Here is a 21,736-nt window from a genome sequence, read left to right as displayed (position 1 = left end):
AACAAGTTGAAAGTGGATTTCCCTCTGTGCAATTGTATTGTGGGGGGGGTCAGTCTGGATGATGCCCTGAGTTCCCAATTCTTGGGATCTTGTACCCGGTGAGGGTTCGACTCTAAAAGATGATTCTGTTGCTGCTGAACCTAGTCAGACAAGCATCTTAGCAAGAGAACGGCTTTAGCTGGCCATTTAAATGTCCTCAAAAGTTTGCCAAGTGATGGTTCCTGTTATGTATTCAGTGGCTCTGTGTTTGTCTGAGCTTAAGTCTGGACTGAGGATGCTGAGCTCCTGTGTTCTGATTCGATACATGATGTCCAATCACAGAACATTTCAGGATTTGGGCCTCTGCCATTGGCTCTTGAACTTGTGAGTCGTGATTCGCTGCTTGGAAGTTTAGACAGCCAATCATGTCGGGAGTGGGAGTGGCCCAGGCTTTTACGAATGTATATAAGCAGTTGCTTTGCCCCTGTTTCCCAGTTATGTAGTTCAATAAAGGTTCTTGCTGTTATCACTTGTGTCTTGCCTTGTGGGAACCCAACTACAGTTCCCACTCAGGGATGGTCCCTTCCAGGCTAATGGGTGGGCCCTTTCCCCACTCAATATCTAGCTGCTAGGGAGGAGAATAACAGTGTGTGAATGTCCATGAGATGGGCTGGAAGGCTGGAAGTTGGAGACACAGACATGCTTGCACTGTGATGGATTCAAAGCTGCAACACCAGGGCCAGGGCCTTCTCAGTGATGGCTCCGACCTGGTGGAATGCTCTGTCCCAGGAGACCAGGGCCCTGCAGGATTTAACCTCCTTCTGCCAGGCCTGTAAGACAGAGCTATTCCACCTGGCCTTTAATTTGAATCCAGCCTGATCTTTTATTCCCCTTCCTTCCCTTCCCTCCCCCTCCCCTTTTTATGAAGATTACCCGCTCTGGGATCCCACAGCTAATTCTCCCCTGGTCTCCTCATTGGCCCAAATAGGACTAATTCAGCCAGCTAGCCCTGGTGATCATCTAACGTTTATCGGATGGATTTCCCCCCTAAATCGATTTTTGAATTCTGAATTTATTGTTATTCATGTTTCATACTGTATTTTATGCTGTTTTTTGTTGCAACAGTTAAGTGTTTTAAATTTGTTGTTAGCTGCCCTGACCCAGTTTTCTGAACCGGGAAGGGCGGGGTATAAATAAAAATTCATTATTATCATTATGTCTAAATAAAACCATATATCCTAAAGACACCACAGAAACAGAAAACACTGGAATCCCTGGATAAATCTCGCTGCTCAGAGATTAAGATGATCTGTGGGTTGTATCCAATGTGAGGGCGTAGAATCATGGCCATTGATTTTAGTGGGTTTAATCTAGGTAGAACTTAATTGCACACACCCCAATATGTGTGTGTGATCTTTCTTCCACTTAAGAATAATCACAGCAATCACCCATTTCATTCCACAGCCCTCTTTCCCCTGCGCCCAGAAGGGTCGCTGACTTGGTTCTCTGCCTATCGGAGACTTGCCTCACTTAATTCCACTTATGAATCACTTCCTATATAAAATATCACCAGTGTTGAAGCAATTATTCTTCAACATCATCTTCGTTGGACTGGTCATGTTGTGCAGATGCCTGATGATCGCCTTCCAAAGCAACTACTCTATTCTGAACTTAAAAATGGAAAGTGCAATGCTGGTGGTCAACAAAAGAGGTTTAAAGACTGTCTCAAGGCAAATCTTTTAAAATGTAGTATAAACCCCGACAACAGGGAAACACTGGCCTGCGAGGGCTCCAGTTGGAGAACAGCCTTTACCAAAGGTGTAGTGGGCTTTGAAGACACTCGAACTCAGGACTCAAGGGAGAAACGTGCTACGAGGAAGGCACGCTTGGCAAACCCTCACCATGATCAACTCCCACCCGGAGACCTATGTCCCCACTGTGGAAGGACGTGTGGATCCAGAACTGGCCTCCACGGTCACTTACGGACTCATTGTTAAAACCGTGTTTATGGAAGACAATCTTACTCGGCTACGAGGGGTCGCCAAAGAAGAAGATAAAATATCTCAAAGCAGTTTTGTAATAAAAGCATCACCCAAAAAACCCCAAAAACAACCAACCACTACAAAATTCCATACATTATTTAAAAAATGCTTCGCTATGTTGAAACAATCCTAAAGCAGATGCAGCCTGAGAAATATCTCTACTTAAAAGGTTTGCTGGAAGAGGGAGGCATTTAACAGGCGCCGAAAAGTCCCACTTTATTAACCTAGAACGCGGCAGCTAGACTGGGGACTGGGAGCAGCCGTCGAGACCATATAACACCGGTCCTGAAAGATCTTCATTGGTTCCCAGTACATTTCCGAGAACAATTCAAACTGTTGGTCCTGACCTTTAAAGCCCTAAATGGCCCAGTATACCTGAAGGAGCGTCTCTACCCCCATCGTTCAGCCCGGACACTGAGGTCCAGCTCCGAGGGCCTTCTGGCAGTTCCCTCACTGCGAGAAGCCAAGTTACAGGGAACCAGGCAGAGGGCCTTTTCGGTGGTGGTGCCCGCCCTGTGGAATGCCCTCCCATCAGATGTCAAGGAAATAGTCAACTATCTGACTTTTAGAAGACATCTGAAGGCAGCCCTGTTTAGGGAAGTTTGTAATGTCTGACGCTGTATTGTTTTTAATATTTGGTTGGAAGCCACCCAGAGTGGCTGGGGAAACCCAGCCAGATGGGCAGGGTATAAATAATAATAAAAATTATTATTGTTATTATTATTATTATTAGGGAGTTGCAGCAATAGGCATCCATTTATTTTTTTTAACAAAGAGTAAGGTCCCGTCAGCACTATATGTTTAAAACTGTGTCATACCATTTTAAACAGTCATAGCTTCCGCCCCAGGGAATCCTGGGAATTTATTATTACTTAAAAACGCATCTTGCAAAAGGGAGGGCTTCAAAGGGGCTGATGAAACAATATAAATGGTGCCTGTCTGATATCATAGAATCATAGAATCATATCCCCTCTCAGTCTTCTCCAGGTTTGCATATTTTCTTCCATTTATGAAAAGTAAAATACTGTTGGCGGGTTGGGGTTCATTACTAGCTGAAAAATAGGGACACGGGTGGCGCTGTGGTCTAAAGCACGGAGCCTCTTGGGCTTGACAATCAGAAGGTTGGAGGTTTGAATCCCCGTAATGGGCCGAACTCCTGTTGGTCTGTCCCAGCTCCCGCCAACCTAGCAGTTCGAAAGCACGCCAGTGCAAGTAGATAAATGGGAAGGTAAACGGTGTTTCTGTGCGCTCTGGTTTCTGTCACGGTGTTTCGTTGCGCTAGAAGCAGTTTAGTCCTGCTGGCCACATGACCCGGAAAGCTGTCTGCGGACAAACGCCGGCTCCCTCAACCTGAAAGCGAGATGAGCGCCGCAACCCCAGAATCGCCTTTGACTGGACTTAACCGTCCAGGGGTCCTTTACCTTTTACCTAGAATCATAGAATCATAGAGTTGGAAGAGACCACAAGGGCCATCGAGTCCAACCCCCTGCCAAGCAGGAAACACCATCAGAGCACTCCTGGCATATGGTTGTCAAGCCTCTGCTTAAAGACCTCCAAAGTAGGAGACTCCACCACACTCCTTGGCAGCAAATTCCACTGTGAAACAGCTCTTACTGTCAGGAAGTTCTTCCTAATGTTTAGGTGGAATCTTCTTTCTTGTAGTTTGGATCCATTGCTCCGTGTCCGCTTCTCTGGAGCAGCAGAAAACAACCTTTCTCCCTCCTCTATGTGACATCCTTTTATAGATTTGAACATGGCTATCATATCACCCCTTAACCTCCTCTTCTCCAGGCTAAACATGCCCAGCTCCCTTAGCCGTTCCTCATAAGGCATCGTTTCCAGGCCTTTGACCATTTTGGTTGCCCTCCTCTGGACACGTTCCAGTTGGTCAGTGTCCTTCTTGAATTGTGGTGCCCAGAACTGGACACAGTACTCCAGGTGAGGTCTGACCAGAGCAGAATACAGTGGCACTATTTCTTCCCTTGATCTAGATGCTATACTCCTTTTGATGCAGCCCAGAATTGCATTGGCTTTTTTAGCTGCCGCGTCACACTGTTGTAAGCACCAAAGGGCAGGCAGAAATTCATCAGGTTGAATCTTCCCCAGGCTAGTGCCATGCTCTTGTACATGTTCTGCTTCTTTATTGCTCATTCATTCATTGCCTTCACATTGCCGCCTTTCTGCCAAGGCGGTTTGCCGTTATTTAAGTCCAGCTGCTGCTGCGAAAGGCACAGCGCCTCTCGTTCAGCAAACGAGGATACCTGCAGGCGAGCCCGGCGCCCTCCAGCTGTTTGGGACTACAACTCCCGTCAGCCCCCACCAGCCGGACAAACGAGGACCTTTTTCAGGCGTCCTGACTCCTGCCTGTCCAAAAAGATAAATATATAATCTGCATTACACAGAGACAGGAGCCTTCGCGCTTCCAGGCAGCTATTTTAAATCCGGGGAGGGTCTCCCGTGTTGCAGGGGAATTATCCCCCCTCAAATGACTTCAATCCGGCAGCCTCAAAAAACCCGCCTCCCTCAACATGGCTGCGCCCATGCAGCGCCTTTCCGTACAAAGGGCCTTCGCGGGCCGCTCTCTCGCGCTGCGTCCCGCTTGTCCGTACAGTGACGTCAGTGGAGCGCGCCGGGCGGCGTGAGCGAGAACGAAGGCGCTGGCGCAGAGGGGCGGGGGAGGCAGGGGAGGGATGCTTGGGGAGCTGGTGGCCGGAGGGGCCGAGGGTCTCGTCCTTATCCAAGGTGGGGGGGAGGGGGGAGAAGGAGAACCCCCCCACTGGAATGGGGCGGGGCAGGGACCTACCTTTCAGGGGGGTGGACTAGATGACCTATGGGGGACCCCTTCGAACTCTGCAATTCTGTGCGGTTTAGGAGAGGGGGGGGGTCTCTTGCTCCACTTTGTTAGCAGCTGCTGTGGGAGTGAAGCAGGAGCCTAGAGGTGGGGGGGGGGACTTGGCGATTCCCCTTGCCCCCTTTTCTTCATAGCTCCTATGGAAATGGAGGGGACGTGGGGCAGGGACCTAAGGCAGAGGTGCACGGTGTGTGGGGCAGGGGGTTAAGTGAGAACTGTGGGCTGGGAGGATTCAAGTAAAGGCAGCGGGGTCCTGGAGGCGAATGAAGGGGGAAGGTGGTGTATGAGGCAATCTTTACAGTGGTACCTCGGGTTACATAAGCTTCAGGTTACAGACTCCGCTAACCCAGAAATAGTACCTTGGGTTAAGAACTTTGCTTCAGGATGAGAACAGAAATCGCGTGGCGGCAGTGGGAGACCCCATTAGCTAAAGTGGTGCTTCAGGTTAAGAACAGTTTCAGCTTAAGAACGGACCTCTGGAACGAATTAAGTACGTAACCAGAGGTACCACTGTATTTTGTTTTTATAAATGTTGAAAGCTATGGGACGCGGGTGGCGCTGTGGATTAAACCACAGAGCCTAGGACTCCCTGCGACGGGGTGAGCTCCCGTTGCTCGGTCCCAGCTCCTGCCTACCTAGCAGTTCTAAAGCACGTCAAAGTGCAAGTAGATAAATAGGCACCACTCCGGCGGGAAGGTAAACGGCGTTTCCGTGCGCTGCTCTGGTTCACCAGAAGCGGCTTAGTCATGCTGGCCACATGACCCGGAATCTGTACGCCAGCTCCCTCGGCCAGTAAAGCGAGATGAGCTCCGCAACCCCAGAGTCGGCCACAACTGGACCTAATGGTCAGGGGTCCCTTTATTTTACCTTATGTTGAAAGCTGCACAGAGTGGCCGAAGCAACCCAGTGAGATGGGTGGGGTTACAGAGAATAAATTATTCTTATTCTTATTCTTATTATTGAAAGACTTCTGGTGGTCAATCTGTTCTCCGTTCATCCTGTGTTTTCCTCCTGCAGATTCCGTCGCCTGCGAGGGCCGCACCCTCCTCAAGAGTTTCGTGGAAGCGTCGGCCCGAAGGTGGGTGAAATCCACCTTTAGACCAGTGTTTCCCAACCGGTGTTCCGCGGCACACTAGTGTGCCGCGAGACGTTGGCTGGTGTGCCGTGGGAGGGAGGCGGGCGAGTCGGGCGGCGAGAGGCGGGGCGGCGGCGGCGAGGATCCGCGTCGAGCCGGGGGCGGCTCCGCGGTGGTGGTGCCGAGGTTTCTCTCTCCATTCTCCCCTCACACACACACACAGGAAATAACACAGGATCAGCTGACAGGACCCGGCCAATGGGGCGGCGGCAGGGCAGCGCGCGCAAAAGGGAGGAGCGCGAGACAGCGGACGAGGAGGAGGCCGGCATGTCCGGGCAGCAGCAGCAACAACAGCAGCAGCAACTCCCGGCGACAGCTCCTCAAGCCCCGGGCAACCCTACTCCCTCACCGGCCTCGGCCGCCCTCCTGCTCCACCCGCCGCCGCCGCCGGCCACCTCGGCCCCGCCGCCGCCCCCTCCTCCGCCCGCTATCGCCGCCACCACCACAACAGCCGCCGCCGCCTCAGCTGCCGCCGTCCCTCAGTCCCTCGCTTTGCTGCCTCCTCCCCCCCACCCCCCAAAGCTTGGAGGTTCCCCGGCAAGGGGGAGGGGAAAAAATTGAAACTTTCACTTTCGTGCGTCCCTCCCGGCGTGACGCTGCACGCTGACGTCACGGGGCTGTAATGGTGGTGTGCCTCGAGATTTTTTTCATCAAACAAGTGTGCCTTTGCCCAAAAAAGGTTGGGAAACACTGCTTTAGACTTTGGCCACTTAGCCCACTCCCCACCGCCACCACCACCACAAGGCAGGGATGGTTTGGGTGGGCGGGTGGCACCCATCCTCTCTGCAGATGCACGAGGGAATCCTCAAAAGATCATATACAGGAGAGAGGAGGAATCTTATGAGTGGCCAGAAATATGAGGTGCGGGAGGGTACTAAGTCACTGTGTGTTACATGCACACATTTTTGCATGTGTGCTGATGAGTGAAGCTATATGGAATAGTGGCCTGTAAACGTTCAGTTAGAGTAATAATAATATTTCCTGTTATATTGTGGGTGTATCGCCAATTGGTACCCAAACTGAAATTGGCATTCTGTTAGGGATGCGGGTGGCGCTGTGGGTTAAACCAGAGAGCCTAGGACTTGACGATCAGAAGGTTGGCAGTTCGAATCCCCACGACGGGGTGAGCTCCCGTTGCTCGGTCCCTGCTCCTGCCAACCTAGCAGTTCAAAAGCACGTCAAAGTGCAAGTAGATAAATGGGTACTGCTCCGACGGGAAGTTAAACGGCGTTTCCATGCGCTGCTCTGGTTCGCCAGAAGCAGCTTAGTCATGCTGGCCACATGACCCGGAAGCTATACACCGGCTCCCTCAGCCAATAAAGTGAGATGAGCGCCGCAACCCCAGACTCGGCCACGACTGGACCTAATGGTCAGGGCTCCCTTTACCTTTACCTTTATGGCCTTATTAGTGACATCAAACTTTAAGTTGTGAGTACTTTCTGAATGAGATTTGCACCTCCAACCCCCCCCCCCCACTCCTGATGCTCAATAACCACAATATGTCACCCTGATCCTTGCAGGTGTGGCTCACCAAAGAAGTCTAGAACCAGCTCACGTTCTCCCTCTGGAGCCTAATCTTCTTGCCCTCAATCTCTGATTTCTTCTGCTTTGGACTGTGAAGGGACCCCTTTCTCTCTCCCCTGAAAGCATAATCAGCTCTCACCTCCGTTCCTCTTTTAGGGGTGAATCTGTTCACGTTTTCAGCTTTGAGGTCCAGGAGGAAGAATTCAAGGCTGGATTCTGCGCCGAAGTCAACTCCCGGTGAGTGTGAGAAAGCCACTGAGATAGCCTGGCCAATGTGTTTCATGCGCTGGTAACCTCCAGACCCGATTAATGCACATCCAAGAGACTGCGATCTACTCCCAGTATAAAAAAACTGGCAGTGATATACCCATTGTTGTAAAAAGGAGCGTTCGTGGGGTGGGTGGATTGCCCAGAGTTGTTGAGCCCAGAGTCGTCTAACTTTTTCAGGTTAGGATTGCCCAGGGTTCTTCAGCTTTTATTTGTTAACTTTCGGTAAGCTTTATTTAATCCCACAATCGATAATGGTCTCGTGATCTTCTGGGATCAGCCGGGGATCTACCGGTAGATCGCGATCTACTGGTTGGACATGCCTGCTCTATGTGGAGCTACCCGTGGAGCTGTTCTGGAGGCTCCAGCCCATGCAAAGTGCTGCGGCTGGGCTGCCGATGGGACAAGACTGTTGCCAGCACATCACTGCAGCACTTAAAAGCTTGCACTGGCTGCCCCTAGGACCCCAGGCCATGTTCAAGGTTCTTGAATGAATTCACAAAGCCTGGGACTACTTGGGTCCAGGATACCTCCCTTAAATACCTGCCTGGTCATCAAGGTCCTCAGGGGAGTCACTGCTAGAACCCTGAAATCATCATTGGAGACCAGAGGTCCAGAGGGTGGCGACTTGAGAACGGGGCCTTTTCTGCAGTGGCTCCCCATTTGTGGGATGTTCTCCCCAGGGAGGCTCACCTGGTGCCGTCATTATGCATCTTTAGGTAAAGATATTCCTTTTCAACCAGGCCTTTGGATGATTAACATCTGTCGCTCTTTTAAATGTTCTGTGGGAGGGGGGAATTATTGGTTTGTTTATTTTCGTTCCTGTTTGGATAATGCATTTTGCGATTTTTATATTGTAATTGTATTTTGTGAACAGTTTTAGAAACTCTTTCTTCTTTCGTGATTAATTCCAATTGATCTTACCCATTGCATGCTTTAAAAAAAAATTGCACGCTGCTTAGAATGGGGCGGTCCGACCTTCCATACCAAGTGGGCCGCCAGAGAACTTTGACACAGGACCTGCGGGCCGCACGCTGAATTAAATTTCCATATTGCAAACGAAAGTGCCAATTAATATTATGTAATGCATGCAGTTGGTAAACTTAATCAAATATATATAATTAAATAAACGATAGATTTAATTGTTAAACTGATTTATCGTACAGACAGAGGTAGATGCTCTTTGAAATGCATGACCAAAGAAAAATTAAAATTTTAAGGCTTTAAGGAGTTTTCTCTTGAATGCTTAGAAACTTCAGTAAATAGATTTGAACCAGCGTTTCCCAAACCAGGTTCTCCAGCTGTTTTCGGACTACAGTTCCCATCATGCCTTACCACTGGTCTTGCCAGCTAGGGATGATGGGAGTTGTAGTCCAAAAAGAACTGGAGAACTGAGCTATGACGATGATGATTAATATGTTAATATGTTTTATCCAAGGATACGGTTCCACGATGCCTTCCGGGATCCCCTGGGCTGGGCCGGGGAGCCCCGTGGCTTCACCCTAGGAGACTTCTCTGCCTCGGAATTGGTGGGCCACTTGACTCCGGGGTCTCCAGGCCCTGTCACGGTCGTGCTGGATTCGCTGAGCTGGCTGCTTCTCCGTTTGCCATTTGCTGGCGTCTGCCAGGTCCTTCCGCAGCTGCCCAGGAGAGCAAAGGCTGCTGGTGAGAGAGGGGGGATGTTTTCAAGGAAGCCTTGTTGTTTAGTCGTTTAGTCGTGTCCGACTCTTCGTGGCCCCCTGGACCAGAGCACGCCAGGCCCTCCTGTCTTCCACTGCCTCCCGCAGTTTGGTCAGACTCATGCTGGTAGCTTCAAGAACACTGTCCCACCATTTCCTCCTCTGCCATCCCCTTCTCCTTGTGCCCTCCATCTTTCCCAACATCAGGGTCTTTTCCAGGGAGTCTTCTCTTCTCCTGAGGTGGCCAAAGTCTTGGAGCCTCAGCTTCAGGATCTGCCCTTCCAGTGAGCACTCAGGGCTGATTTCCTTCAGAATGGAGAGGTCTGATCTTCTTGCAGTCCATGGGACTCTCAAGAGTCTCCTCCAGCACCATAATTCAAAAGCATCCATTCTTGAACTATACGGACGTTTATCGACATCAAGGAAGCCTAGGGTAGCGTTAAAAGAGAGTTGGGCAAATTCATGGCGGAGGGGGCTGTCAAAGCTTACTGGCCATGACGGCTGCGTTCTGCCTCCACAGTCAACGCCCCTAAATTCCAATTGCTGGAAACCACAAGAGGGCAGGGGGCTGCTTTTGTGATCGAATCCTGCTTACAGGTTTTCCATAATGGGCACCCAATTGGCCACTGTGAGAACAGGGTGCTTGGCTAGATCAGCCCTTGGCCTGATCCAGCAGGACTCTTATGACGTTAATTTTCTCGTATGCATTTACAAGGCCCTTAGCAACTTTGGGTCCAGGATACCTCGGCCAGCTCCCTTATATCCCTGCCTGATCGCTGAGGTCTTGGGGGGAGTCAAAAGGCTGCTGCGCTCTACTAAACATCTCCCAAGATAATAACGCCCACTCACATCATAAAGAGCTCGTAACCCACCTACTCTCAGCAGCCAGAAACATCACAGCCAGACACTGGGGAGACCTGTCAGGACCAATGGTATCTAATAGTACGGGAAATAGCCTTATTAGAAAAAACTAACCAATAAACCATTGCTGGCAACTTCCCCCCCCCTTTTTTTAAGGGAAATTCCCTTATTCCGAATAGGATTCCTCGCAAGAAAAGGGAAAAGTTGACAGCTATGAATAAACTGAAACTGACATGCCTTCACCCCAGTATGGTTCCCCTTTATCACATACACAGCCCAACAAGAATCCACCAACAACATACAGTGGTGCCCCGCAAGGCGAATGCCTCGCAAGACAGAAAACTCGCCAGACGAAAGAGTTTTCTGTTTTGGAGGTGCTTCGCAAAACGAATCTCCTATGGGCTTGCTTCGCAAGATGACAATGTCTTGCGAGTTCCTGCTGGTTTTTTCCCCCTTTCCCCCCCTTTTTCTAAGCCGCTTATCAGCTGATCAGATCAGCAGATAAGCAGCTAAAAGCCGCTAATAGCGCTAAGCCGCTTAGCTGTTCCGATCAGCAGATAAGCCGCTAAAAGCCGCTAATAGCGCTAAACTGCTTATCAGCTGATCTGATCAGCAGATAAGCCACTAAAAGCCTCTAAAAGCCGCTAATCCGCTAATCCTTCAATGGGCTTGCTTCGCAAGACGAAAAAAAACGCTAGACGAAGAGACTCACAGAACGGATTCTTTTCGTCTTGCGAGGCACCACTGTAAAAATCAATCTGGCTAACCCGATTCAAAAATACACACACACACACACACACACACACACACAGACCCCGCTGACACACAAAAACAAATCTCACTACAGCCAACCAAAGACAACCAACCACCCCATAAGCCACCCCCAACCTCTCTCACCACCAAGGAAATGCAACAAGCGAATAGTAAGAGAACCCACAGAAGTAACGCTGACACAAAACCCCAAACACGTACTAAGTAGACGAAAAGAAGCATAACTACCTGACCCCACCCTACTCACCATTCCCCCTCCCCCTCTTTTCTTCTTAACCCATGGGTAGGCAAACTAAGGCCCGGGGGCCGGATCTGGCCCAATCGCCTTCTCAATCCAGCCCACAGACGGTCCGGGAATCAGCGTGTTTTTACATAAGTAGAATGTGTGCTCTTATTTAAAATGCATCTCTGGGTTATTTGTCGGGCATAGGAATTCGTTCATCCCCCCCCCTTCAAAATATAGTCCGGCCCCCCCATAAGGTCTGAGGGACAGTGGACCGGCCCCCTGCTGAAAAAGTTTGCTGACCCCTGTCTAACACTGTATGTAACACCAACGTCTCTCAACAAATGGAACTGATTTGTAGAAAACACAACTTGAAAAAGGAGACGACGCATGCATTTTTGTAAACTAAGAAATCTTTAATAAAAATATATTAACCAGAAAAAAAAAGGCTGTTGTGCTGACGTGATGGGTCTCTTGGCTTTCCCAACATTTCCTGATCTTCTGCAGGTCTGAAAATTGCCCGGCTGGTGACCCTCGTCCATGGGGACTTGCACCATCTTGGACAACTAGAAGCCTTGCATGCCTTGGCTCGCGTTGTGGTGGCTCTGGAGCCGGCGCCGTGGAATGTGTGCCAGGGGGACGAGGCTCCCCGAGTCGCCATCACGTTGCACAGGAAGAAAGGTGGCAAAGTGCTGTGGAAGGTGAGGCTGGGCGGGTGTCAGACGGGGAGGCGGAATGTGCCTGGGGAGTGGACGGCGCAACAGGCATGTCAAGGAACTGCCATTGGCGGAGAGGCGAGAGATAGAGGGGGAATTGTGTTACAGGGAGCCTCCGAAAATCTTGCGAAGCAGTTCCTCCTCCGGTGAGGAGGAAAGCCCCTCCTCCAGTGAATCATAGAGTTGGAAGAGACCACAAGGGCCATCGAGTCCAACCCCCTGCCAAGCAGGAAACACCATCAGAGCACTCCTGACATATGGTTGTCAAGCCTCTGCTTAAAGACCTCCAAAGTAGGAGACTCCACCACACTCCTTGGCAGCAAATTCCACTGTCCAACAGCTCTTACTGTCAGGAAGTTCTTCCTCATGTTTAGGTGGAATCTTCTTTCTTGTAGTTTGGATCCATTGCTCCGTGTCCGCTTCTCCGGAGCAGCAGAAAACAACCTTTCTCCCTCCTCTATGTGACATCCTTTTATATATTTGAACATGGCTATCATATCACCCCTTAACCTCCTCTTCTCCAGGCTAAACATGCCCAGCTCCCTTAGCCGTTCCTCATAAGGCATCGTTTCCAGGCCTTTGACCATTTTGGTTGCCCTCCTCTGGACACGTTCCAGTTTGTCAGTGTCCTTCTTGAACTGTGGTGCCCAGAACTGGACACAGTACTCCAGGTGAGGTCTGAAGAGGTGCAGGGACCAGGGGATGCTAGGGAGAGCCTCAACACCGAGCCTGAGCAAACCGGAGAGGGGGGAATACGCCCCTGCCAGCGCCCATTCGGCCCAGTAAGCTTCGGCGCAGGGAGGGAAGGAAAAGGCTGGGGGAGGTACAAGGACCCCCATGCTTTTTAACATCTATATGAAGCTGGGAGAGATCATCAGGGGGTTTGGAGTGGGTGTTCATCAATATGCAGATGATACCCAGCTCCACCTCTCTTTCAAATCAGAACCAGTGAAGGCGGTGAAGGTCCTGTGTGAGTGTCTGGAGGCGGCTGGAGGATGGATGGCGGCTAATGGATTGAGGTTGAATCCTGACAAGACAGAAGTACTGTTTTGGGGGGACAGGAGGCGGGCAGGTGTGGAGGACTCCCTGGTCCTGAATGGGCAACTGTGCCCCTGAAGGACCAGGTGTGCAGCCTGGGAGTCATTCTGGATTCACAGCTGTCCATGGAGGCACAGGTCAGTTCTGTGTCCAGGGCAGCTGTCTACCAGCTCCATCTGGTACGCAGGATGAGACCCTTCCTGCCCGCAGACTGTCTTGCCAGAGTGGTGCATGCTCTGGTTATCTCCCGCTTGGACTACTGCAATACGCTTTATGTGGGGCTACCTTTGAAGGTGACCCGGAAACTACAACTAATCCGGAATGCGGCAGCTAGACTGATGACTGGAAGTGGCCGCCGAGACCACATAACACCGGTCTTGAAAGACCTACATTGGCTCCCAGTACGTTTCCGAACACAATTCAAAGTGTTGGTGTTGACCTTGAAAGCCCTAAATGGCCTCAAAGGCCCAGTATACCTGAAGGAGCGTCTCCACCCCCATCGTTCTACCCGGACACTGAGGTCCAGCTCCGAGGGCCTTCTGGCGGTTCCCTCATTGCGAGAAGCCAAGTTACAGGGAACCAGGCAGAGGGCCTTCTCGGTGGTGGCACCCGCCCTGTGGAACGCCCTCCCATCAGATGTCAAAGCGATAAACAACTACCTGACATTCAGAAGACATCTTAAGGCAGCCCTGTTCAGGGGAGTTTTTAATGTGTGACATTTTAGTGTATTTTTGGTCTCTGTGGAAGCCGCCCAGAGTGGCTGGGGAAACCCAGCCAGATGGGCGGGGTACAAATAATAAATAAATAAATAAATAAAAAGGACCGCCCACTCCCAGATTCTGCTAGCGACTGAGCCAGACATGAACTTACGACGCTCTGCACTGTAAATAGTTTGCACCAAGAATAAAGCCTGGAAAAGACAGGTCGGAGTCTTGCCTGTTTACTCTCGAGCAACCACACCCGCACCTGACAAGGCGTAAATCCCGCCTCCTGAGAAGACCCGGTTTCCTTGCACCAAGAGTTAACTTCCCTTACTAGGTGTGATTTATTGCTGACCTGCTCCTGACGCCCCTCGCCCCTCTTTTGCTCCCTCCCAGAAAGAACGCTTTACGCTCCTTCCGGGTTTTCTCCTGAAGCACCTTGGCGAGATGCCACAGGACGGCGTTTCCGAAGGGGACCGCCCAGAAGATGGCAAAGCTTTGCCTACGGTAGGTGACCTTGCTTGCTTATTTACCGTATTTTTCGCTCCATAAGACGCACCCGACCATAAGACACACCTAGTTTTTAGAGGAGGAAAACAGAAAAAAAATATTCTGAATCAAATGTTGTATAAATTACCATATTTAATAAACAACCGGTATATCAGAATCATATTACAGCCATGTAAAGTGAACAGCAGTCAACAGTGGCATTAAGAACCATCATCACTGTCATTAACAAATGAAGAGAGACTTTGAGGTTTGAGTACTCTTCTAGTCTTCTGTGAACCCCAAGAACTCATCACTGCTAGAGTCAGAATTTATGAAGCTCAGTTGCTCACAATCACTGACATCACTTTCTTCGCTATCTTCATGTAAAATACCATCTTCGCGTGCAAGCCCTTTTCCAGCTTCCTCCTCTCCTTTTTTTTTTTATAAATAATTTTTATTAACTGGCCAATCACATCAAATTAAATCATATCACATACATTCCGAATTACAAAGCCGAATTTTAAATTTTGTTGGGGGGACCCATATTTCAAGATCCGAAGGGGGATTCTGATCGTCGTCTTGCTGCTGCGTTAATGTCCCAATCAGTTCAAATCAGTCCAAACAAAGTTCATAGTTCTATCCCATCTTATCTTGTTGTTTCCACATCACATCTTGTTCATATATTTTCTCTTTTTTCTTTATGATCTCTTCTGATAGTCTCCTTAAGCCGATAAACACCAATAGTAATAATAGTCCTGTGTGAATTTTCCGTTCTTCCAATCCTCAAATCGAGATGGTTTCCATATATCGTCTCCTTCATAGATAACATCACTCTTTCCATCATAGTCTTGTAAAACCCAGCTTCCTCCTCTCCATCCCTTTCACCCGAACTCCTCAGGTGATGTCTGCAATTTCTCCCCTTCCCTGCTCCCTCTCCTTTGCCCTCTACCATGACTCTCCACTCATGGCAACCTACGGTACCTGGTTCCCTTAACCCAGCTTCTTGGTCCCACTCCTCTCCGTCCTCTTCCTCCCCTCTCTCAGCGAACAGCCTGCCCGCTGCTCCAAAGCGTGAGGAGAAAGGGCAGGCTGCTGGCAGAGCAGCACCCCCGTCCCCATTCAGGAGCACGGGGCATGGCGCACAGCCCTCCCGCTGCTGCAAAGCTTCCCGGGGCTGCAGGGGGAAGGCGAGGCTGCCGGCGGAACAACGCGGCTCCCTACCACCACCAAAGAGCAGCCCAAGAGCGTGCCGCACTCCGGCAATTTGGCTCCAGGGACCACACACTTGCTCCATAAGACGCACAGACATCTCCCCTTACTTTTTAAGAGGAAAAAAAGTGCGTCTTGTGGAGCGAAAAATACGGTAGTTAAGCATCCAGCTCTGGGGCTTGCGAGCAGGCAGTTTGTGCCAGGGAGTCTGCAAGTGGAGGAATGGTAAGGTGGGGGTGGCAGCAGACGAGACGGGAATCTCGTTGGGTGCTGGAGCTCCAATAATAATAATAATAAATTATTTTTATACCCCGCCCTTCCCGGTTCAAAAACTGGGCTCAGGGCGGCTAACGACAAATTTAAAACAATTATAAAAACAGCATAAAATACAGTGGTGCCTTGCAAGATGAAATTAATTCGTTCCGCAAGTTTTTTCTTCTTGCGAGTCTTTCGTCTTGCGATGCACGGTTTCCCATAGGAATGCATTGAAAATCAATCAATGCGTTCCTATGGAAACCGCCTTCAGACCAGGTCCGGGGACAGTCTGTCCCCCGACCTCTTCTGAAGGCTGGGGGGGGGGAAGGACAAGGGCTTTTCTTCCCACCCCCAGCCTTCAGAAGGCTGTTCTGAAGGCTGGCGGTGGGAAGAAAAGCCCTTCTCCCGCCCCGCAAGCTCCGGGGACAGGAGGGCTTTGCTGCCGACCGCCAGCATTTTAAAATCCCCCGCTGTCCCCGGGGCGATTTTAAAATGCTGGCGGGCGGCAGCAAAGCCTCCACTGTCCCAGGGCGATTTTAAAATGCTGGCGGGCGGCAGCGAAGGCTTCGCTGCCGCCCGCCAGCATTTTAAGATCGCCCGGGACAGCGGAGAAGTCTCCGCTGTCCCGGGAAGGCAGGCGGGGGGGAGCAAAGACTTTTGCCCCCCGCCGGCCTTCAGAATTGGTCCAGGACCTCCGGGGGAGCATTTTAAAAGAGGTCCCCGGAGATTTCCCTAAGGGCTTCCTTCTTGCGAAGCAAGCCCATAGGGAAATTCGTCTTGCGGAACGACTCAAAAACGGAAAACTCTTTCGTCTTGCGAGTTTTTCGTTTTGCGAGGCGTTCGTCTTGCGAGGCACCACTGTACAGTATAAAAACATGAATGACAGTAAAATTCGAAAATCAAAAATCCTACCCAGTGCCCTTAAGGAGTAACAAGATGCAGGGCTCAGACTCCCGAACCTCCTTTCTTTGCGTGGAACATAGGCACCTGCCTTGAGTTGAGTCAGACTTTTGGCCTATCTAGCTCAGTATTGCCTACACTGATTGGCAGTGACTCACTGGGGCTTCAGGCAAAGCTTTTCTCCTCTCGTAACGCTAGAATACGTGGACGGCCAATGAAACTGAGTGCTGGGAGATTCAGGAAAGATTACAAACTCAAACTCAAGGATATGTACGGTATATCCAATTATGGATCAGAAACCAGGACAGGGCCTTGTTTCGATGTCTTCACCTTATTCCTGTTATTTTCTACGTTTCTCAGAGATAACAGAAAAGCTCAAGATACACGTTGATCTACCCACACGTAGCTGTTATCTCTGACAAACGTAGAAAATAACAGGATATATTTATATGAATTCCTCAAACTTACACAACCCTTTAAAAATTAGCTGATGAAGGTGAATACATCGAAACAGGGCCCTATCCTGGTTTCTGATCCATAATTGACTTCTGACTTCTGCTCAGTGATTGAAACTAAGACCTTCACGTCAAATCTGACTATGGACTAACATGAATGTACTGGTTTCTGATCCATAACTGGATATACATATCCTTATGAGTTTGAGTTTGTAATCTACTTGAGTCTGTAATCCTTGTCAGAATACGGTGGTGCCTCGCAAGACGAAAAGAATCCGTTCTGTGATTCTCTTCGTCTAGCGGTTTTTTCGTCTTGCGAAGCAAGCCCATTGACGGATTAGTGGATTAGCGCTATTAGCGGCTTATCGGATCAGCTGATAAGCGGCTTAGCGGCTTAGAAAAAGGGGGGGAACCCGCAGGAACTCGCAAGACATTGTCGTCTTGCGAAGCAAGCCCAGAGGAGATTTGTTTTGCGAAGCACCTCCAAAACGGAAAACTCTTTCGTCTAGTGGGTTTTCCGTCTTGCGAGGCATTCGTCTTGCGGGGCACCACTGTACATATTTTTGAATGGATTACTTTTTGTTACAATTGACTATTGATTTGCGAGTAGGGACCACTCCCACTACTGAAACTTATACAGTGGTACCTTGGGTTAAGTACTTAATTCATTTTGGAGGTCCGTTCTTAACCTGAAACTGTTCTTAACCTGAAGCACCACTTCAGCTAATGGGGCCTCCCGCTGCCACCGCTGTGCCGCCGGAGCACGATTTCTGTTCTCATCCTGAAGCAAAGTTCTTAACCTGAAGCACTATTTCTGGGTTAGCGGAGTCTGCAACCTGAAGCGTATTTAACCTGAAGCGTATGTAACCTGAGGTACCACTGTTTTGGCCTGAGTTCATGGTGTGCTCTTTTCTTGGTATATTTAATATCAAGAACTCCATCTTGGCCTGGGTTTCAGGCCCACCTGGATCCTGCCTTCTGCCCATTAAATTTGTACCCATTTCACCTGTTCCAAGGCTGAGATCCATTCCTTTGCTGTCAAATCTTCCTCTCCTGCTGGTATTGACTGGGCTTCTTCCCCTCTCAGGCTGACCCAGCCGCCAACTTGACCTTTAACCTGCGCCTGTCGGAAGCTGAGCGCCGGGCCAAGGAGTCCGTCCCTCTCCCGTACCAGTTCAGTGACGAAAAGTAAGTCCTTCAGTCGGCGGGTGGGGAGTGGATTTGTTGTTGTAAGTATTTGCCAAGTGTCTTTGTCTTGCTTTCACAGCCCAATTAAAAACCTTAAAAGCCTACCCAGACAATAGCTGTCAACTGTCCCTTATTTGGTGGGAAACTCCCTTATCCCAGCGCCGTGTCCCGCTGCTGTCCCTTATTGATGATGTCCCTTAAATTTCCCGGGTTTCAAAGGAAGCAGCTCCTCTCCCTCCCTCCCTACCGGCCAGGGAGGAGGGAGGCTCCCGCTGTATTGCTTGGCTGCGTTGCTCACCCAATAAGGAGTCTAAGAACGACTGGGGGGTGGAGCTTGCAACCCCAGAGTCGGCCACGACTGGACCTAATGGTTAGGGGTCCCTTTACCCTTTACCTTAAACAGGGCTGCCTTCAGATGGGCAGCACTAGAGATGGGACGTTTGTGTCCTGATTTATGCTTTATGTAATTTTTAAAATTTTGCACTGGCAGGGGCTGATGGGAGTTGTAGTCCAAAACCACCCAGGGGGCAACCCTGCCTCTTAACACCCCCTTCTCACCCTGTTGCAGGAAGTCATCTCTGCTGCAGACGCCGACCAGCCAGGGCAAGATCTATTATGAGCCGGATGCTGCAGATGACATAGACGAAGAAGACCCGGACGACGACTTGGATGTATGAGCGACGGGGCGTCGGCTGCGAATGGAACGTTCTGGTGCCTTATCGAAAGCCGCCATCTTGGATGGCTTCTCTTGGCTTCTTCCCACTTGAACATCCGCCTTGGACCCACCTACGAAGGGGAAATCGTCCCTCGCCTTGGGAATAGATGCGCAGAGCTAATAGGAAGGAATCCTCCCTGAAAGGGCAGAGACACAGAAGCCCCTGAAAACCTCAGGATGTTCCTGCAGGAGCTGCCACAATCAATCTCTTTTACATGCTAAATGGACACAATCCTGACCCCATCCTGCTATGGGTATGCAAAGAGGAGGGGGTTAACACAGAAAGTTATTCCGTGGAAAGAACGTGTGTGTTTTTTGAGGATAAACAAATGAAGATTTTAAAAAACCGGACATGGATTGGTGATTTATTTATATTTTTTAAAGGAAGAATTGACATATCACACCCATTTCAATATTTTTCACACACTAGTTTGTTTGGCAAATATTCAGTGTTGTGGTTTTTTTACAACTAAAAATAAATTCTGTTCCAGCGTGTTGTCAAAGTTATGAAGCTATGCTCCTTTATAATAGGAAATCCACCAAAAAATCAACACTTCCGGCATGGGTTGCCTTCCACCTGTGTTATCACGGACTTTTAAAAATGATTTTCGGAAATCAGACACTATTTCCGACGGACGAATCCTGGATATGTCCGGGAAATCCAGGGCGTATGGCAGCCTTACTTTAGAAATGTTTTGGATGTTCCATTTTATAAAATTATTTGTATACCGCTGTATAGTAAAGGTAAAGGGACCCCTGACCATTAGGTCCAGTCGTGGCCCACTCTGGGTTTGCGGCGCTCATCTTGCTTTATTGGCCGAGGGAGCCAGCGTACAGCTTCCGGGTCATGTGGCCAGCATGACTAAGCCGCTTCTGGCGAACCAGAGCAGTGCACGGAAACGCCGTTTACCTTCCCACCAGAGTGGTACCTATTGATCTACTTGCACTTTGACGTGCTTTCGAACTGCTAGGTTGGCAGGAGCAGGGACAGAGCAATGGGAGCTCACCCCGTTGCGGGGATTCGAACCGCCGCCCTTCTGATCGGCAAGTCCTAGGCTCTCTGGTTTAACCCACAGCGCCACCCGCGTCCCAACTCCCGCTAAATACAAGATATCAAAGTGGTTTGCAGCAATAAAAACATAAAGCCATCCAGTAAAACCATGAAAAGTTAAAAACAGGTGTCAGTTAACCATTGTGGAAGGGTATATTCTTAAAACTGCCTGCCTTGGCCTGGCAAAATAGAATTGGTTTTCAGCAGACATTTGAAAGTTGGCACAGAAGGCAGAGGCTGACTCTCTAGCGGCAGGGAGTTCCTTATGTTCAGACAGACTCACTTGCTTTCAAAGAAGTGTGGTTTCTTTCTGAAAGCTGCCTGCTTACGCTTCAAAAGTTCTCCCCTCTTCCTTTTTTGACAACCCAGTGCAGGTGCATTTAACCTTCCTGTTGCCGTAGTCAGATTCTTCTAATTCGAATTCTTCGCCTTTGCAAGAACACCTGCTACCTTCTAAGCTGGGCTGCCCCAGGAGTCATGTGTGGACCCCTCCTCCTACCACGAAAAGCCCACCATCTTTTTGGACACAGTGTTTGTGCCTGGGAAAAAAATTGCTTCTTCACGCAGCGTGGAGTTAAACTACGGAACTCCCTGCCACTGGATGCAGCAATGGCCACCAATCTGGATGGCTTTAAAGGAGGATTATGCTGGGGGAGATGGGTAAGTAGCAGGAGGGGGGTGGGAAGCCTGGGCGAGGACAGAGGACCAGTCCGGCCCCATCTTCAAACCTATATTTGAAAAAGAAAAGCAAAAATACATTTGCCAAGCACGACAAGACCTGAGTGGGGCACTCTGGCTGCAATCTCCTCGCGCCCGTGCCTAATCACAGCTGTGATTTTTTAATTAATTTTAACATATAAATTATAAAATGTACCACAAAGCTTATCATTTATACAATCTTTTTAGACTTCCATCAGCACCTCTGATGATCCACCGTTTTAACCACTTATGCATTTCTTAACTTTATATTGCCTTTACATCTCTTAACAAATCAGCCTTCCCCTTCTCCAATTTTGCAATACTTCCAATAATACTCCTCACAAAACTTCTTGTAAACCTACAAACGTCGTCTGATCTCCACAAATACTTTTCAAATAATTTATTTATTTCATATATATACATACATTATATTATATACACACACACACACACAAAATATATATATATATAGAGAGAGAGAGAGAGCCCGGAAGCAACCCTCTGCGTGTAGGTCTATCGCTATACATCTAGTAGCAAGCGAGCGTCTTGGTTCCTCACGCATGCGCCGTTTCCTCCCTGTTGTGTTCGCCCCTCCCCGGTCGTTCAGCGCATGCTCAGACCCGAAGACTCTCTAATCAGCCCGCGCCTGCTCACTTCACCCTCCTGCTTTTCCCCCCCCTTCAGCTGGCGGTGTGTCTATGTTTCTCGTTTCGCGCGTGCGCAACGCCGCCCTCCCAGACCCCCAACCTTGCCCGCATGCGCGGCTGTGTCCTCGCGCATGCCTCTTCCCCCACCGCCACACGCTCCAACTCCCGCTACTTAACCGTCTCCTCCAGCGCTTCGACGCAGGCGCAGTGCGCTCCTCGGCGCCGTGGCTGTCTCCCTCGGCTTCTGATTGGACGCGGCCGCTCGCCCCCGGAAGCAGTCTGTGGCGCTGGGTCGGTTGCACCGGAAGCGGACCGAAGAAGAGGACTACGGTCGGCGGCGG

The 21,736-nt window shown here is 49.8% G+C and overlaps 1 protein-coding gene across 1 annotated transcript; it reads left to right on the top strand.

Moving 5' to 3' along the window:
- Nucleotides 1–4,641: 4,641 nt before the first annotated feature.
- ELP5 (elongator acetyltransferase complex subunit 5) lies at nucleotides 4,642–19,505 on the top strand. The gene is made up of 8 exons (XM_082197858.1): nucleotides 4,642–4,763; nucleotides 5,890–5,950; nucleotides 7,688–7,768; nucleotides 9,237–9,463; nucleotides 11,840–12,033; nucleotides 14,184–14,294; nucleotides 18,183–18,283; nucleotides 18,852–19,505. The coding sequence occupies exons 1-8, from the start codon at nucleotides 4,712–4,714 to the stop codon at nucleotides 18,958–18,960; spliced, it is 936 nt and encodes a 311-aa protein (XP_082053984.1). The 5' UTR covers nucleotides 4,642–4,711; the 3' UTR covers nucleotides 18,961–19,505.
- Nucleotides 19,506–21,736: the final 2,231 nt, after the last annotated feature.

This window comes from Podarcis vaucheri (genome assembly GCF_965113315.1).
Source record: "Podarcis vaucheri genome assembly, chromosome: 13".
Classification (NCBI taxonomy): domain Eukaryota; kingdom Metazoa; phylum Chordata; class Lepidosauria; order Squamata; family Lacertidae; genus Podarcis; species Podarcis vaucheri.
Note: the sequence above shows the minus strand (reverse complement) of the source record. Positions and strands in the feature narration are given on the sequence as shown.

What these genes read in the sequence shown, in the direction of transcription:
- ELP5 (XM_082197858.1), top strand. Translation starts at nt 4,712, where the DNA reads ATGCTTGGGGAGCTGGTGGCCGGAGGGGCCGAGGGTCTCGTCCTTATC. An exon ending in CAGGAGAGCAAAGGCTGCTG is followed by an intron (nt 9,464 to 11,839) that starts GTGAGAGAGGGG and finishes GATCTTCTGCAG; the next exon opens with GTCTGAAAATTGCCCGGCTG. An exon ending in TACCAGTTCAGTGACGAAAA is followed by an intron (nt 18,284 to 18,851) that starts GTAAGTCCTTCA and finishes ACCCTGTTGCAG; the next exon opens with GAAGTCATCTCTGCTGCAGA.